Raw genomic sequence first — 18,868 nt, 5'->3', positions numbered from 1 at the left:
GCTCCTGTTAAATGTTATACTCAGCATGCGTTAAGATGAAAAATATAAAGAGAAGTGAACAAAGAATCTTATTATGGGAATCCTGAAAGTGATAACTTGAAAGGTGCCACAATTGCAGCAATAATATTATATAGTATGTGGAAAAAATATGTAAATAAATGATTATGCAGTGACTTTGGTGGTGCAGTTTTTTCTTTGATTGTTTTATATGTGTATATATATATATATATATATATATATATATATATATATATATATATATATATATATATATATATGTATATATATATATGTATATATATATATATATATATATATATATATATATATATATATATATATATATATGTATATATTAATTAATATATATATATATATATATATATATATATATATATATATATATATATATATATATATATATATTAATATATATATATATATATATATATATATATATATATATATATATATATATATATATATATATATATATATATATATATATATATATATATATATATATATAAAATATTGTATCAATTGTAATTTTGCACAGATGTGCCATTAGTTGCTTTGAGTGGATTGGATCGTCTCACTCTCAGAATAAGTGCAAATACGTATGTGCCATTTGAATGCATTTTATACTTTCAAGAATCCAAGATCCAGTAGCTTGGCTCGTCCTCCTTATGTTGGTCACCAACCTGGTCAGATTATGTTGTAGGATGAAATTCCAGTCCTCATTAGGAGTTGTTAAAGGTCAACTGGTAGGACTGTGTTAGTTACTCCAGAAGGAGTGTGGAGTTGGGTTGAGGTCCAGACTCATGGAAAGCCATTCCATCCTCTTTGCTCCCAAATTCAGGAGGTGCTCTGTAAAGTTCCTGTCTCTCTGTGGGTAGAGTGTGTTTTCATCCTGTTGGGTCAGAGACTGGGATCACTCCTGGCTTTAAAATCTCATTTTGATATGAGCATCTATGCATTCAGTATCAATCATGTGTCAGCCATACATCTGTAACTTGCAAGCACCTGGCAGTACTTCAATCCCAAAACAAGAGTTGATAATGACAGGAAACTATGGAAGAGGATTTTGGTGCATTTTTGGGGGATATTAATGTTAAGCTGTGTTGCTCATTCCACAGAGGAACAATAATCACATATTATTGAATGTGAAGACTAATGAGGCCTTCCAACGACTAGTAAAACAGCAACAGTATTATTACAGTTGCAAAATAACTGACCAAACACAAGTTTTTTTCATTTTTTGTACCAAGTTTTTACCACCTTCCAAAGATGTGCATGTTTGTGCACTGTTATTTTATAGTAATTGGTTCCTCCAAACTCCAGGAGTGAGTGTGAGCATGAGTGGTTGTTTGTCTCTCTGTGCGATAGCTTGGCGACCTGTCCAGTGTGTCCCCTACCTTTCATCTTCTAATTGCTGGGATAGGCTCCAGCTACCCCTCAACCCTGAAGTAGAATAAGCAGTGTATAAAATGGATGGATGAATGAATGATAAATACCAGAAAAATGTTTTTGTATATTTGGTTAGCATTTTAGAAATCCAAATAAGGATTGCATTACAAGTAGAAATTGACAGGGATTAGGATTATTTATCTGATGTCCACGTACTAATTAGATATATTTACTTTACCGCATGTGTGGTACACAGCATGATACAGCTGTGACATAGATTATGCTATATGCTTTTATCTTGTTAGCCCAGTAAAGAGCGCTAAGTACAATGTTTTGCTTTAGCTTCACATAATAAAACCTGCTTTATCATTTATTATTCACCACAAAAACATGATACATGTCTGAGAACTATGTCAGTAAAACTCTCTGGGCTGGTGTTGATGAATTATACATAATTTATCAGTTCATTTCAGGTGATATAAGACTCTCGAGTAAAGTAAGTTTAATGTCGTGACTTCTGTTTTTACAGCGAACCTGTTTCACACTGACACTGCTTTTTCACAGACTCATTGTGACTCATATGGTAGGCAGGTGAGTTATTAGATGGGACCTGATAATTTCAGTAATGAGCAAGGTTACTGAGGGAGAGAAGAGAGAGGTGTGGGGGTGGTGAACCTTTTAGCGTTATTAAAACTTCAGTCGGTGCAGGCGGCAAGTGGCCACATCCTGGGAAATACTGAAAGCAAAGTGGGCCTAGAAGAAGAAAGAGACAAGGGTGAAGAGGAGGAGTGTTAATAAAATTGATTGTCTGATAGGACGTAAAGTAATCAAGGTTGTGGTTATTCATTCACTTAAAGGCCACACAGTGTTCTTATTGACATATGGATAGCTGTGATTGACTCGCCGTTGTACATGATACAGCCCAGAACAACGTTCAAACACGCACACACACGGTCCATTACCGCCTAAACAAAAGCACTGCTGAGGATGTGACCAGGCCGGTTGCTGTGGTGACAGGGGGGCAGTAATGATGTTAAGCAGCGCAGAGACAACAGCAGTAAAGGGCTGAAGCAGCACTGCACCACATCTCCTGCCGTTACTGCACACTGCCACATCAACCTAGAACACACTGGAGTGGTGAAAGTTAGACGCATGCTGTGCTTTGCTTTCTGCTGCAGTGCTGCAGCAGCAGTATGAGTGTGAGCTGAATAAAAGGTAAGTATAATGACCACCTAAAGATAGTCTCAGATGATGTATAACCTGTATTCAATCAAATAACTTGGCATAAAGGCTGGACGATTAAGCAGAAAGGGACAGTTTTAAGAAGGTATAATACTCATACGGAATTGATCATTTATTTAAAACAATGTGACTTACATGTGATTTAATTTTAAAAGCACTATTGTTATTAAGTGAGATGTTACTGAGCACTTATGTACAATCACATTTGTGTTAGCTACTGAATTCAACATAGCTGCCTTGTGCATTAAAAATAACTCATTAACAGCTCAGATCACAGGAATGATGATGAGGATTACAAGGTGTAAAGATTTTAAGAAAAGACTGTCTGGCACAGATGTGCAGATGTGCTAGATTACAAATACAAATTGTTAGATTCAGAAATATATGAAAAATGAAGTTAACTGTTAAAATCAATAACTTTCCTGATTTAAAAAAAAAAAAAGGTTAAAAGATTTGGGGTATCCACATCAAAATCACAGAAAGGATACAGAGATTATAACCTAAAATGTACTGTTGAACCCATACCGTCATAGAGCCCAAAATAAAGTAAAAGCTCAAACCCTAAATAAAGTAAAAGAGGTCATCCTTAAAAGCTGGCTGGAAGAGGAAAAATGATGTCGCTTCACTAGGCAAATGGACAATGACCCAAAACTTGCTCCATATGCAACTCAGGAGTTTTTGAAGTGGAAGAAGTGAAATACTCTTTAAAGGCAAGTCAGTCCATACATGATGGAGCTGCATTTTACCGGATGACAAAGTAAAGACAGAAAAACAAACAAGCAGAAAAGTGAAACAACAAAATCTTTTATCTGTGTTGTAAACTTGATGATTGATGTCACTAATTTACTTTGGACTGCAGTTAATGTAGTGGGAAATCGGCATAAGAAGAAGGGAGTAGAAAGCAGCTTCAGAAAAGCTTCAGTTCAGACGGAACATCTCCTCTGTGGCTCTAATATTGATTGTTTGGATCATCTGAAACGTGGATGAAATTAAGCAGAATCTCTAGTTAACATGTCTGGATATAATGTGTTAGGGTCAGATGTAAAGGTGGAGGAGGGGTGCTGCTTTATGTTAGGAAAACTGTTTTACAGGTTGCTTCTATCGATCGATCAATCGATCGATCGGTCGATCGATCTATCTATCTATCTATCTATCTATCTATCTATCTATCTATCTATCTATCTATCTATCTATCTATCTATCTATCTATCTATCTATCTATCTATCTATCTATATTTTCTCTAACTTTTTTCTTTAAAGGCTCCCAGTGGCTGTTTTATATTTCCAGCACTGTAACTTTTTTCATGACAATTCCTTGATTTTTTTTATTTTTTATTATTGTTGCACTTAGGTATTTCATTATTTACTGTGTAGCCATAACCATTGCACATTTGAAGAACACAAGAACATTAGCACTTCATTACAGAGACTTTAAAGTGGGGTTTATTTACTGTACACTGTTTTATTCCCCCAAACTATTTTATTACTGCTATTTTATAGCTTTTATTATTTGTAGTACTACATTACTGTTGTTGATGTTTTTATGTGTTTCTTTTATGGGATAGAAGTTGGCAACCTGCTAAATCCAGCATACTTATGGCAATATTGTACATTTATTAATATGCACAATTCTATTCAAATAAATGTTTCCATTAATAAATGATCTTCACGGTCTTTCTTCAGCATTGTGAAAGCAGCAGAGGTAAGTACTCAGACTAGAAATCACTGAGATGAGTCTGAGCATTGTAGCAGGGCAGACAGGTGAGTACTGGCATCTCATAAATGGACAGAAAGCAGGATTAACCTCAGAGTTAAAATACACACAGGATTAAGAGATGGACTTGGAGGCCACCTGTGTGCCGCTTGGACAAAGTGACAGAGTGGAAAAACTGACCAGAGTAGATAAATTGTTAGTGGGATGATGTGACAGAGTCAGGCAGACAGCCAGCTACACGTCGGAAAAGTGCAGAGAGAGGAGGGAACAACCAGAAACTAAAGGTCAAAAGGGGAAAAACACAAGCAGAATGGGAGAATATTTACCAGACCCAAACATGAACCCATTTTTTTGGTGATCTCCAGTCTCCTGGTGGTCCTTGTCAGCAAAAGATTCTTGATATTTCATTATAATTATCTGGATTTATTCAACAGCTCGTGTGCTCTTAAAAAAAAAAACAAGTTTCTGCAGATGAAAGAGTTTTCATTTCTATTTCCTCCCAATTTGGATGCAAATCCCCTAAAACAGAAGCAGTGACTTTATACTTCATTATTCGTAGCATAGATGTGGTTTAATAGCTGAAGTGACGCCTGAAGTGTCTGTCTCAAAATATGTTGGACTTTGCTACATATATGTAGACTACATGAATAAACTGCGTTGAAACTTTCTGAAAATCCACACATACATCTGCTCACCTGAAGGTTGGCCTTGCTTTCCAAAGCTGCAGCGTAACACCTTCTCTCAGGCAGTAGCATCCCTCAGCAGAGACCAAAATGTCACCATTTTCCCAGCAGACAAGAGATGTACAGTGTTTCTCAACACAGCTGATTACCACAGCAAAATAACATTACTGAGTGACAACGCCTCCTAAGAGGCACTGACTATGAACCCCAACAGGAAGCTTGCTATTTATGGACTCTCTAAGCTGCACAAGACAGGAGTCCCACTCACACCTGCCAAATATAGTAGAAACTAAACAACCACTTGACAAACTCATGACACAGTCAAGTGATTTTCTCAGGTCGAGACTCACCTCTCCTACATCTGCAGGCTGGGGGACACTTTTTTTGAAGACAGTCATCTAAACCCCATCTAAACCCTGGTTGTCAGGGACCAAACAGTAAAGTCATAAGGACACAGATGTAGTTAAAAAAAACCTGTTAAAGCTGAAAATCTATAATTAATCTTCAGGTCCTCTGAAACCCTTGTCCCCCCCCCCCCCCCCCCCCCCCCCCCCCCCCACACACACACACACACACACACACACACACATTAAGCCCATCTCTACAGCATAGGGAATGAGTAAACTAACCAATCTTTAAAAGGGGTCAACTAAACATAACAACAGTCAGTGTCGCTTAAACAGATCAACTCAACTGAAGAAAACTGAACTTCTAGAGCACTTTAGCCAAAACAAATTACACAGTGAGAAAAAAAAATGAGCAAACAAAGCTCAAAGACCTAACTAAGCTAAAAAAACCTAGCAGCACATGGTAGCGCTTTATGAGCTGGCGTTCAGATTTAAGACTCCTCAGCCACGCCTTTCATCCTCCAGGTAAGGAAACCATGTGGGCCTTAAGCCATCACAATGGTCTTGGGATTCATTTTTTATTGCTTTCACCACTAAACTATGTTCACAACTTCATCAAAGCCTTAATGCTGAGAGGAAGATTTTAAGTTTAAGACACTGATAACAAAAATAATGCACTTACATGTGTGATACCGCATCTGGAAGCTAATCTTCATGACTTTTTTGTCCAGTCTTCTTGTTTTAGAGTCTGAGGTCTGATGATCCCTTTTGCTGCACAAAAATGCTGCTGTTACAGCTGGTTGATTTTCTTTAGTTCACTTGAACTATCTCTTGTATGTAGATCTTGATTTTATTCATTTACTTTCAAAAGCAATTACAAAAATTGGATTACTTTTTTTTTTTTATGTCCATGGGGCAAGAATTTCAGCTATTTAGATGTTGTTTAAATAACTCCTTTACTTTCGTGTCATATTCTTAAGAGGCACCATCATGTTATATTTTAAGAGATTATTTTGTCACTCAGAAGGACCAGAGAGACAATTTCCTCTCTGAGGCAGATCAATGACAAGCTTCAAACCGTAGGCTTTACATAAGAGATGGATTTAGTGACCGTGACAACAGTTTCATGAATAAACTGCTGTGTTGAAGTTGCGTGATTGACATTTGGAGTCACCGTCTTGATGGGACAGAAGTGCAAATATTTGGACAGGATGCCAGAGAAGAACAGGAAATATATTTTTGAAGAGGAAGATATGATTTGATTTCCCGATTTGATTTCAAAACAATAATAATATATATTTTAAAAAAAGGCTAATAATTATTACTGCTGCGTACTGATCAGGAGGATTGGATCCAGCAAATGCCACAATAATAACTGGAGAAAAAATATGCTGAGATATCATGGAGGGAATTGTAGTATTTATTCCAGGTAGTACTTGTTTACTGGAGCAAAAGATGTTTTGTTGGGGGCTTCAGCAGTAGGACATCCTTGTTCGTTTCAGGTGTCCCGCTTGCCATGTCCAAATTTTATACACAATTCATTGTTGCCACGATATATATTGTCTTGATTTTCCAGTTCAATCTTGACTTTTTGCTCCGGTTATCATTGCTTCTCAGCTTTCCTCTTAAACAGTTCAAACAGTTCTAACAATGTTTGTTGATCATGTCATATTGATGATAACGTTGATACTTTAATTGTTTGTAGTCGATTGTTGAATTGGCATTGTTTAACCTGTTACAGACACTCAGCCTTGCCTCTTCATCAAATGATCCTCGTCTCTGTGACTTGCTCAGCTGATTGATTAATATCCCAGTGATGAAAGAGAACAAGGAGGGGAAGCATTTCATTATTCCTCTCCTGTGTTATTTTAATATTTCCCTCTGCCACTTCACTCACTCATAAAGATGAAATTGGAGTTGGCTGATTCCTCTCTGGAGCCTGCTCTGCTTCCACTCTCCTAATGGCTCTGGCCATCAGTTTGTGTCAGTCTTTATTTTGCTCTCTGCGAGTGACTCCTTTTGTGATATTTCTGCTTGGCACAGTGTCTCTCTTCTTCCTCCCTCTCTGTCTCCATCTGGTCCTCTCCTCCTACACCTGACACATCCCTCTTTCTTTCCACTGTTTCCTCCACCTCCATATTTTTATTCTGCCCTCCTGCCATCCTCTGACCTTCTCTGTCCTCATTCGTGTGGACCTGTTCTGGCTCGCCTGGATCCTTGGGTAAAATCACTGTTCCTTGCACACATTCCTCTTTCCCACCCAGTGATTCCTCTCCTCCCTGTTTATATCTTTCAGAGGCATTGGAACCAAATCCTGCCTTCAGATTTTCTGTAAGAAAATCCCCTCTTTGCTTTCTTCTTGTCTTAACTGTCTTTGATTCAGATTATTCTTTTTTTTTTCTCTCATCAGAAAAGGATTTTCTTGCTTGCTCACAAGAACTCCTGAAAGTTCTCCAGCATTAGTGTTTTTCTGTTGCTCTTGTGTTGATCTCACTTTACCCCCCCCCCCCCCCACACACACACACACACACACACACACACCCCACCCCACTTGATAATCCTTGAAATATGACATAAATAGAGCACACAACGTTTATACTTTGCCCAATTAAAATATTCAGAACGGCACATTTTATCCCTCTGCAGACTCTAGAGTCAGTCATGAATGTTCTCACTGGATTAACTGGGAGAAAGTTATAATGCATGACTTAAAAACACTCTCAGTAAACCGCCAACCAACCCTGAAGTGGCTGAAATGGTCAATATGGTCAACATTGTTAGGAGCCAACAACCGTGGAGCACTTACTGCATTGAAAATAAAATAAAATAAAATAAAATAAAATAAAATAAAATAAAATAAAATAAAATAAAATAAAATAAAATAAAATAAAATAAAATAAAAACTTAATTATGTGAAAATCTGTGAGTCATTTGATGGTGTTTAGTTAGTCCTACATGATATCTCTGCTTTCAAAGCCATGATAAACTGTTTAAGGCTGTTTCATTTTAGCCACTGCAGAGCAAACATGCATTAAAAACAACCGATCATGCTGCACCCATAAAGCAGCAGTACATTCTGACAAATGATGTGCCTCTGTTTTTCATTTGATTTGTGTCTGTGTCAACCAAGATCAGGAACAAAGGCACGGTAAAACAGTGCAGAGCTGACTGTAATAAACACTGTACAGACTTTTCTTTATCCCAAAATTTTTTATGCAATTACTGTAAACTGGACTCAGTCCAATACAGCAGATTTTTTACAGAGTTGCTTTACTCTATAGCATCTCCTTCCACGTCCACCCTACGGTTTGCATTTCTTCCCAAAGGATCAATACAGAAGTCATAAATTAGCTTTAATCTGATCTTATAATTACAACAGCAAACATGTAGCTGGCACTCATTATCTGAATGCAGTGTGTTTTGCAAGTTGAAAAACAGATATTTCCATAGCAGCCATGAAACAGACAATAAACATAATGGAAAAAAAACATGAAAAACGTATTGGTTTAACACAGAAATGGCAGGGTAGCATCGTCTAATTATGAACTTAACCAAGTAATTACTGCAGGGCAGATGATTATTTTCTGCACAACTGGCTGCTAAAAGAGAGACAACATAAGATTTATATGGACATTTAGGGGTCACAGCTTATAACGTCATGAGTGTGAATATCAGCAGTAACACCCTTTAGAGAAGACCAAACTGCAAACTGTAGCTCCAAGAAACAATGTAGTTGTAAACAACTGTTTAATCAAGCAGGATAACCATGTTTCTTCCATACACCTGAGGTCAATCTGTACAAATATAATTCCTGTAAGCTCCTAAAAGAGCTGGACAGCAGGCGGTGTTCACTTGGCAAAGATTCAAAGGCTTCCTTACAGCTGACAGTAATTCATACTGATGTTCCCCTCTGTGTTCTACTGATGTTTAGTCCTAATGGATCGAGCACAACTGGACCACCTGCAGCCTTAATCTACAACACTTTATTCATCCACATATCTTATCATTGAACGTACTGCTGCACACTACTAGATGAAAACGTGATCCTTTACACATTTGTTAATGCAATCAGCATGGAGCGGGCAGCTTCAGTCATTTTTTATATATCAATTATCCTGATAAATATTTATCAGTGTCATTTCTTTAAGATAAATGGAAAAAGGCAAAATGTGGAGAATTCATTATAGATTCTAAAATGATTTAAAAACAATTGTAGCAGTCGTTGCTACTTATTATCTCAGTACACAGCATCACTTCTGACAGTACAGTCATGTTAGCATTTAGCCTCATGATGGCACCTAGCCATTAGAACCATTACAGAAATATGCCAATAAAATAAATGTCTCAAACAATAAATGGGGCTAATGCTTATAAAAAATGTAAAAAAGCAAGCAGAATGCAAGTTGCAATGGTTCTACTCCCATGATAATCATAAAGTGAGTCATTATTATTATTATTATTATTATTATTATTATTATTATTATTATTATTATTATTATTATTTATTATTATTGTTATTATTATTATTATTATTATAAAGGTCTTTGCATGATACAGAAATATTGTCTTGTTTATATTTCTTGTTTATACTTTGTTAACAGTACAAAATATACCCTGTTTTTAAGGTTAAAGTCAAAATTTACCCATGGAAACTTACTAATTGATTTGGAAATAGTTATAACAGCCAAGTTATTAGTACTACACAGTCTGTAAACAAAGATGGGTGGCTAAATCACTCAATGAAAGTAAGCTTTGGTGATCACCAGACTTGTATCGTGAAGACCACACCATCTTTAGAGTTGTGCTGCATTGTCGCCATAATGGTTAAAAAAAAACCAAAAAAAAACCAACTTTTTATTATTTATATACATTCTTCTAGACTTTTGTCTCCTCAAAAGTCAGAAAGTACTAAGACAGAATTGGGATGTCAGTTAATGTTTTGGTTTTTGGTCCTAAAATAGCATTGCACTTAAATTATTTAACTCAGAGAATAAAACAACAACAAAACCCTGCACCACTTTTCTCTGACTGTCACCTGGTCAGAGGTTCACCCTTTCTATCTGTAAAGCTTTTTTTTTTTTTTTTTTCTGTTTCGAGTATTACACTTCATTGACATCACAGTGTCATGTCCACCAGGAGGCTCTTTTCAATTAGCCGTTTTCAGCTTCGACATCAACACCCAGCAGGATGTCTGTTTACCTGAAACAGGAAAAAAATCTCTGCAAGGGTAAGCATAAAGGGCAACTAACCTTGTTAAGCTGTTCTCATTTGAAAAAAATTTTGTAAGCCACATTTTTAATGACATTTTCACAGTCACAGTGTGAATAAATCTGCATGCAAACAGACAGATGGGTGGACACAGTGTATAAACACTGGCTAGTTCTTTCGCTGGTGGTTTGCGGTAGCACATTTTGCAATGATGACACACATAATGGGAAACAATTAGTGTTATCTGCCACCCTAAGCCACCAGATGTTGCTATAGTACAGGAACAACCTGTCAACCTGTCAGTGTTCAGCACAAAAAAGCTGAAAAAACAGCATTGGGCACTGAGGTCCTTGATAAGTAGAACTTTAGAGGGTGTAATCAAGAATCATATTGAGTAAGAAAGATTAAAAAAAAAAAAAAAAAAAAAAAAAAAGAAAAAAGTAATTGTTACCAAATACGTTGAATAAAATAGTGTAAATAAAGTGGTTGAAGGTGTTTACCTTTTGCTAACAGCTCACCAACACGTGGAATTTCTCATCTTTGTGTCTACTCAGCTTTTGCATGTTGCCAGATGAATTTTCCCACACAGATCTGAGTTTTTTTCTTTGCTTTAAGATTATTTGAACTAAAGCCACCATGAGGAGAGCCATCTATTCTGTTACCTAAACTTTTAAACTTCGGCAACTGAATGTTACAGCAGAAGCAAAGTTAGCAGCTGGCTGACCTTTTATACAGTTTCTAGACAGGAAAAAGGAAACGTTCCTTAAAAAAAATTTAAAAAAAAAAAAAAGAAAGAAAAAAAAGGCCTTTGTCTTTGTGGTTAGATATCAGACCCCTGTCTGAACTGAAAATAAATCACAGTACATGAAACCAAACTTATTTGACAGAAATATGTCCTAGCATTTCTTAACACATACATTTTTATGACTGATGGGCTCAGTCTATGACTTCACACGCTGCCAGCTTCTGACAGCGTTATCGCGTCTGATTCCATCATTTCATGTGAAAAGCCTGTCAGGTCCTGACTTGCTGCCGCCATCGGTAGTTGTCAAGGTAGGAATGCTTCTCAGGGAGTGTTTCTCCTTGTTGGCATAAAAAAAAAAAAAAAAAAAAACTGCCTGAAGCTTTTCTGCTTAAAGTCTGAACAAGGGCAGGAGTCAGTTCCAGCTGTCAGGATTTACATGCTCAACAATCAAGAACAGATTTCTGGTGTCCATGATCTACTCTTCCTCCCATGACCCATTATAACAGTGAGTAAAAGAGAGGATTCACACTTCACCGCAGCCTCTTTCAGTTTCAGGCACACTTAGAAACCCACAGCTCCATAAGTTTGAATAAAGTCAAGAAATAATCTGAAACAGGTGTGTCTCTGCTTTCTAACATCTGAACCTCGCTTCCTTGTGTTCCTCAAACTTCACTGTTCTGGGGGATTTTATCACCCGCTGCCTCCCCTCCTCCCCCATAATCCTGTCCTGTTCTCTAGTGGTAGAGGGAGAAATTTGAAGAATTCCTTTCAGTGACCACACCATACTCTCAAGTCACATGTCCTGTTTTTCCTTCCCTTCCTTCTCCTAAATAAGGAATTACAATTTAAGGGGGAAAAGGAGAAAGAGGATAGGGGCGGGTCATAGAGTGTAATAAGAGGGCCTGAAGGCGTATCTTTCTCTTGCTCCGTCTCTCAGTTGAACGTGGTGAAGTCATATACTTCAGACAGGGGGAGTTACTTACATTGGCTGAACACTCTTCACAGAGTTGTAGAGGAAGAAGACGAGCAGGAAGACTGCAACACGAGCCTGGACCCATCTGTACTCACCTGAAAGCTACTAAACAAAGTAAGTAAACTCTTCATATTTTCCTCCTGGTCTCTTCATCAGTCTAAGCTTTCATTTTCAGTCAAAAGGTTTCTTTCCTGTCTTTGGTACTTGTGGCCAACTCTATGCAGGAAGCATGAAACAGAGTATATCATGTCGCACACCCCACCCTTACTCTTGTCCTCTCTTCCACATGTTAATCATACACAGACTCCAACTAAGCACTGGGTTAATGTTTACTTGTTCCTGTCTGGATAAGATACCATCTACATCAGCCTTTACATTCTTGTGTTAGTGAATTTAGCTTCTTATCTACCTTTTTCTCTTATGGCATGTGGGGCCCAGAGGTTTCAGGGGAAGTTCTGTCTAACCTCATCTCACTGCTGTTTAATTATATACCATTTAGTCACTGGGAATATCTTCTAATGCCAAGCTGCTGGTTCAGGAAATTCTAATTAAACTTGCGGCATTTGACAGTCACGTATGTGTCGCATGTTTCAGGTACGGGCCCACATGACTCTGTGAGTTCTTATCTTGAGTGATGAGGTTGAACTGTACTTGAAAGGTTCGCTGTGAAAAGGGGGAAATTGTTCTGTGCTTGATCCGTTACATTGCAATGATAGAGCTCAGTCAATAATACTGTTTTCTGAGCATCTGTTGCAAGAAAAGTAAGTTGTGAAACACTTATCTACGGATGTTTCCCAGTCACCATGATGTGAAAGTTTGGGTGTGGTAATAATACAAATGATGTATGACAAATAGAAAGAATAATGAATTGAACTGCTACTAAGTAAGGAAGCTGAACAGTGAGTGAAGTTGAGAGATAGATTTTTCCAAAGCAACAGTAGATATAAAAAAAAAAAAAGTGCTACAGCATAAAGATAAAGCTGGGAATGAATAAAAAACTGTATAGATCAAGTTGCGTGAGACAGAGAAAATACTTTTGTGAGGTCAATATGAATGAATTTACATTGGTATTTGACTCGAAACAAAGAAACACATTACCATTGAGCACATGGTGGAGTAATACAACTAACAATAAACAACAAGGCATAAAAAAAATGTCCTGTAAGTTGCATGAGTTATGTAGAAAAAAAATTGAATTAATGTGATTATACAGGCATGTTACAGAAGCTTGAAATCTAATTTAGTGAATAGTGACATGTGATAGTATCACTGGATCTCAAAAGTCCAGATGTCTGCAGAAAAACTTTAGAATGATAATCGGATTCCAACACATTCAGAGACATTGTGGACACATCCAGCTTGGCTGCAGGGAAATACATTGAGCTTATACTCTTTGAATGAATATGTAAAAAATGTCACTGAATGCTTATTGATAGAAATCCCCACAGTGACCTAGCACACAAAGCCTGGTGTGGGGGTTGTAGCTGTGGTTACAAGATGTTCCAAGACACTATCAGGCCACTCCCAGCTGAATTTTAACATCCAAAATGTTATGTTATCTTCCAAAAAACTTGGGAATTATGCACCTGAACACATACACACACACACACACACACACACACACACACACACACACACACACACACACACCTGAGCACTGTGTGTCGCAAATGTTAGATATGCTTGAGAAATATAAGAATAAGGTATGATTATATTTGAAGGCTGTGGACAAAAGGGTTAATCTCAGTGAGAGTTTACAACCTTTCTTAGTCATTGCGGATCACTCATTCAGATATGGCCTGATGTTTGCAGCTGCAGGGCATGCCAGGACACCACAGATGGAGCTCCTCTGATTGAGAAACAGTTTGGATGTTTTGTTTCACTGTTGTTCACTGGAACAAATGGGTTTTAAATAACTTGGAGGACAGGAAGACATTTTTCCTCCACAAGTATACAACCCCTGCAAAAACAGATAATGAAAAGAGACAGTGTAAATATAAGCTATTGCAGCTGACGACTTGTCAGACTCTCAACACTTATTGTGCAAGACTGACATGCCTCTGTTTTGCAAGGGACAAAATAGGTAGGCTATTCTGCCCTGAGGGGATAAACATACCTCACACCTCACAGTGCATGTTAAGCTCAGTTTCCTGTAAAAATACTAAACATGCACAGTTTCTTATTCCTACAGTTCCAGTGTGTGTTATTTCACTGCATGGAAATAACTCAATTTTTAAACCATTTCTCAAAAGAGCAACAAAAGCAAACAAACATGAAAGATGAAAACATCACATCCTAAACATTTGTTGCATGCACACTCCTGGGAAGGACATAAAGAAAAATACAAGCTTTAAGATTTTAGTATTACTTAAGAACATCTCCATAAGTTATCTGCGTTTGTAAAAGCTTAAAGCATGCAGTACTGTGCAACGCATCCAATTGCATCCAAAGTGCATCACTGTGGTTAACACATACACTGATATCGTCGCGATTTAACTGGCCGGATTCAAGGTTTTTCTATTTTGTAAAGGCCCATAGTGAGCAACAGTGCGCCGTTTCCATGGTGAGCAATAGTGTGTTGTTTTGTTTAGATTCCTATATATACATAGCTACCTTTGTCAGGAACGGGGGGGGGGGGGGGGGGGGGGGGGAGTGACAGCTGAATGAGCAAACAGGATGCAGGGAGCAGGGCGGTTCTGCTGAAGCCAACAGGAAGTTCATACGGCATTAATAAGTGAGATAAGCCAACCAGTAATTACTTACAGAGAGCAGCGGGGTCATAATTCAGCAAGATGTTCAGCACTTTAATTTATTTGGTACAAAATGTCTTTGTTAGATAATTACACTGGCGTGGTCTGGATAATGGAAATACCAAACATTGGTCTGATTGTTGTGCGCAATATAATACAATAAAACTGAGTAAGTTCTGTGGTGTCGTAGAAAAGCAGACACGGCTGGTTATTCCGTCCTCAATTCTTCACCGGCTTCTTTCTCTATTCCTTAATTCTCTTCTTACAAAGATAGCTAATTTTATTACTCATAGTTAGCTTCATTTGAAAATAAATTGAAGAAAGCAGCTCCTGGCTGTACCTGGTGTTCAAAATAAATGCGATTGGTATCAGCCTCATAGCTCGCGATGTGCAAGAAATTTAATGGTGGTCCTAATTAGGCACTCTAAATTTGTTCACTTAAAATATATACCGTATATTCATGCACATATAAGGAAAATAAAGCCTAAAAATGTGTATATTTTGTATGTTGGAAAAGTGGGTTGGTATGAGCAGGGCAGGAATTGGCCTGTGAATGCAAATAAAACATACATTTGACTGGTGGTACTTTAAATATCTCTGTAGTATGTATGTAGTGTCATATCTCTGATTGTATTATTCTATTTACTGTGGATTTACTTTTGATTTACACAATCACTAACACACAGACATACACACACACCCACATGCAAACATTTTCTCTTTTTCTTTCATGTGCACACATTCGCAAGGAAGCTAATTCATTACGGTATTTTTATCTTTATAGTTTATTGTATGTTTTGATATTATTGCATGCCTGATTCTATTTTCAGTTTTTCTATTACATGTGGAATGTTTTTGTATTGTATATTTTTTAAATGTTAAGGTGAGATATCTCATAACCCTATGAGGTGTTTTTATCTTACCCGCACAATCGGTTTTCTTGTTGTTTTTTTTCTTTTTCTTAGATCTACAGTTTTATATTGTTCAAATAAATAAATAAATAAATAAAATGCTGCTGCTTCGATCAAATGTCCATATTGAATACTATCAGGGAGCAGCATTTACTAAGGTACTAGTCCATCTAACAGGAACATTCCCTCCCTACAGGATAAACATGGCAAATAGAGGTCCTGCTTATGGTCTGAGCCGTGAAGTTCAGAGTAAAATTGATAAGAAGTACGACCCAGAGCTGGAGGAGAGGCTGGTGGAGTGGATCGTTGCCCAGTGTGGCTCTGGAGTTGGTAGGCCTCAGGCAGACAAGACCGGCTTCCAAAACTGGCTCAAGGATGGATGTGTGAGTGTTGTATCTGCACTACCTGAATTATCAGGATGTGATTAGCTGAGTCTCATCATAGTTTGCATTGACTGGAGTGTATAAAAGATATTTGCTCATTCTGTGTGTTTCTAGGTGCTCTGTGAGCTGATCAACAGCCTGTACGGAGCCAATAAGCCAATCAAGACCATCAAAAGCTCAGGCATGGCGTTCAAGCAGATGGAGCAAATCGCCATGTTCCTTAAAGCTGCTGAAAACTATGGAGTCACCAAAACAGACATATTCCAGACTGTAGATCTCTTTGAAGGTAAAAAAAAAAAAAAAAGATTTCCATTCTAAGATTAGAGCAAGATAAAGTTTCTTGTTGATTTGCTGCAGAACTAATAAGGAATTGAGGAATCCCTGCATTTGTGTTCATACGAGGCTGATAAATATCCACAGGCAAAGACATGGCTGCTGTCCAGAGGACCCTGATGGCCTTGGGCAGTGTGGCTGTCACAAAGAGTGATGGGAATTACAAAGGAGATCCCAGCTGGTTCCATAAGTGAGTTTGAGCATTTTTACAACTCATGTACTACAAATCTTTCTCTGTCAACAGATGAAAAACAAAAAAAAGTGTGAGGAATGAGGCTGTGGATATAAAAATGTTTGTTTGTGTGCGTGCAGAAAAGCGCAAGAGAACAGGAGAGATTTCTCAGAGGAACAGCTGAGCGAGGGCAGAAATGTCATCGGCCTGCAGATGGGCACAAACAAAGGAGCGTCTCAAGCTGGCATGACCGGTTATGGACGGCCGAGGCAGATCATCAACAACCCCTGAACCAGAGCGGGGCTTAAACTGTCCTCCTTTTGCCCTCTCAGATGCATGTCAGCAGGGATGGAGAAACTCTGACTCTTACCCAGGCCGCAAGGAGAAAAATATCCTGTTTCTAAGACTTAACTGGACCAAAATAGGGACCAAAGAAAACATGTGCACATGAGACACAGACTTCAACTGAACAGCTAAAACATTTCGAAAGCTTTGAACATTCAATGTTTATGGCTACCACCGGCTCTGCTCTTTGTGAAATCTGTCTTATGAGCATAATTCCAGTTTTGCATACTTTAAGTCATTACCTTAAAATCTAATGTCCCTCAAACCATGAGACCTCATTGATTTATTTCTTTTCACATCATTTCAGCACAGATACGGAAACTCATCTGAAAAATCCAATAGTCATTTCTCTTTGTTCTCCCCTTCATCTACATTATTTGATTACTGTAAAACAATTAACAGCTCTTCTGAACTCTGAACTGTACAAGGTAGTGCATTCAAGGACAGTCCAGACTCTGAAATTTCCATCTTTTTTAATGGATGAATCCACAGCAATAGCCCTTATTTATTTCATCCAGCATTCTTTTTTGCTTTTCATTCATCTGCCCCGGTGTCGTCCTTCTGACAAAATGGCTATCAGTTCTCAGATGCCAAAGTGTCCTTGAACGCTCCACCAAGGATAATTATAGAAATGATACAAATGCAGCAATAAAACAACCTTGAAAGGAACATCATGTCAAGGACCAAACTGAGCAAATTATCACTTATTTAAGTACTGAGTCTGCTGGTTTACTTGAATGAATATGAAGAGTGGGTGTTTGGAAGGCAAGATGTGTGTGTGTATGTGTGTGTGTGTGTGTGTGTGTGTGTGTGTGTGTGTGTGTGTGTGTGTGTGTGTGTGTGTGTGTGTGTGTGTGATGTGCTGTGGTCTCCAGTAACACACAGCATTTGAAGGTAAAGGGTTACAAGTCCATCAATCAGCGTAGTCAGCTGTAAGTCAATTTAGAAAGTAAAGTGTTTTTACTTGTAAAGAATGAAAACAATCCACAACTCTTCATAACTCAATATAAAGTCAGTATTTTCTCAGTTAACAAATGTCTAATGAAATAATTGGAGAACTTTATTTTTAGTATCATAGATAATTTATAATCAAAATGAATTTGAAATAAAGTTTAATTAAGGCCTCAGAGAGGTGACTTTTTTAAGCATTCAGTAATCCACAGTGGCAAAGACCTAAAACCTGAACTCAATGAGAGATCAGCAGATGTGGTAACATTTTACTAAAAAAGCCAAACTGAGTGTTATGTATGAGTGTTATGATATACTGGTCGAACAGACCAAGAAAAACTAGGGGGAATAAAAGGAAGACCATTGTTATATTTTGTTAATGTGTTATTTATACTGCTTTTGCTCCTGATGCTGTCTAACTTGGTTATGCATGAACTGACCCAGAGGAAGACCAGAGATGAAAAGCGAAGCAGAGGAGAACATCGTGCAAAGTTGGGTTGATGATGATGATGGAATCACAGGAGATTAAGGCAACTGAGGTCAGCGGGACAAGAGGTTAAGACAGAGGAGGATTTAAGAAATGAGAGCGTTTCCAAAAAAGGAGTTCTTATTGAATAGAGAGGGTTAAAAAAGGCTTCCCCTTCCCCTTCCTCCTGACCCCCAGTCTGTTAACAGGATATTGTATAAGCACAAAGGGGTATTTT

General features: G+C 37.7%; 1 protein-coding gene across 1 annotated transcript; it reads left to right on the top strand.

Moving 5' to 3' along the window:
* The first annotated feature begins 12,300 nt into the window (after positions 1 to 12,300).
* LOC306761018 (transgelin-like) lies at positions 12,301 to 17,869 on the top strand. The gene is made up of 5 exons (XM_079247091.1): positions 12,301 to 12,436; positions 16,180 to 16,366; positions 16,481 to 16,652; positions 16,787 to 16,889; positions 17,012 to 17,869. The coding sequence occupies exons 2-5, from the start codon at positions 16,187 to 16,189 to the stop codon at positions 17,160 to 17,162; spliced, it is 606 nt and encodes a 201-aa protein (XP_079103217.1). The 5' UTR covers positions 12,301 to 12,436; positions 16,180 to 16,186; the 3' UTR covers positions 17,163 to 17,869.
* Positions 17,870 to 18,868: the final 999 nt, after the last annotated feature.

Source organism: Telmatherina bonti (assembly GCF_933228915.1).
Source record: "Telmatherina bonti genome assembly, chromosome: 10".
Taxonomy (NCBI): Eukaryota; Metazoa; Chordata; class Actinopteri; order Atheriniformes; family Telmatherinidae; genus Telmatherina; species Telmatherina bonti.
The sequence above is the reverse complement of the archived record's forward strand: the minus strand, read 5'-3'. Positions and strand labels throughout refer to the sequence as shown.

Coding starts and splice junctions, on each gene's coding strand:
- LOC306761018 (XM_079247091.1), top strand. CDS start 16,187: ATGGCAAATAGAGGTCCTGCTTATGGTCTGAGCCGTGAAGTTCAGAGT. Junction 16,653..16,786: donor GACTGTAGATCTCTTTGAAG/GTAAAAAAAAAA, acceptor AAATATCCACAG/GCAAAGACATGGCTGCTGTC. Junction 16,890..17,011: donor GATCCCAGCTGGTTCCATAA/GTGAGTTTGAGC, acceptor GTGTGCGTGCAG/AAAAGCGCAAGAGAACAGGA.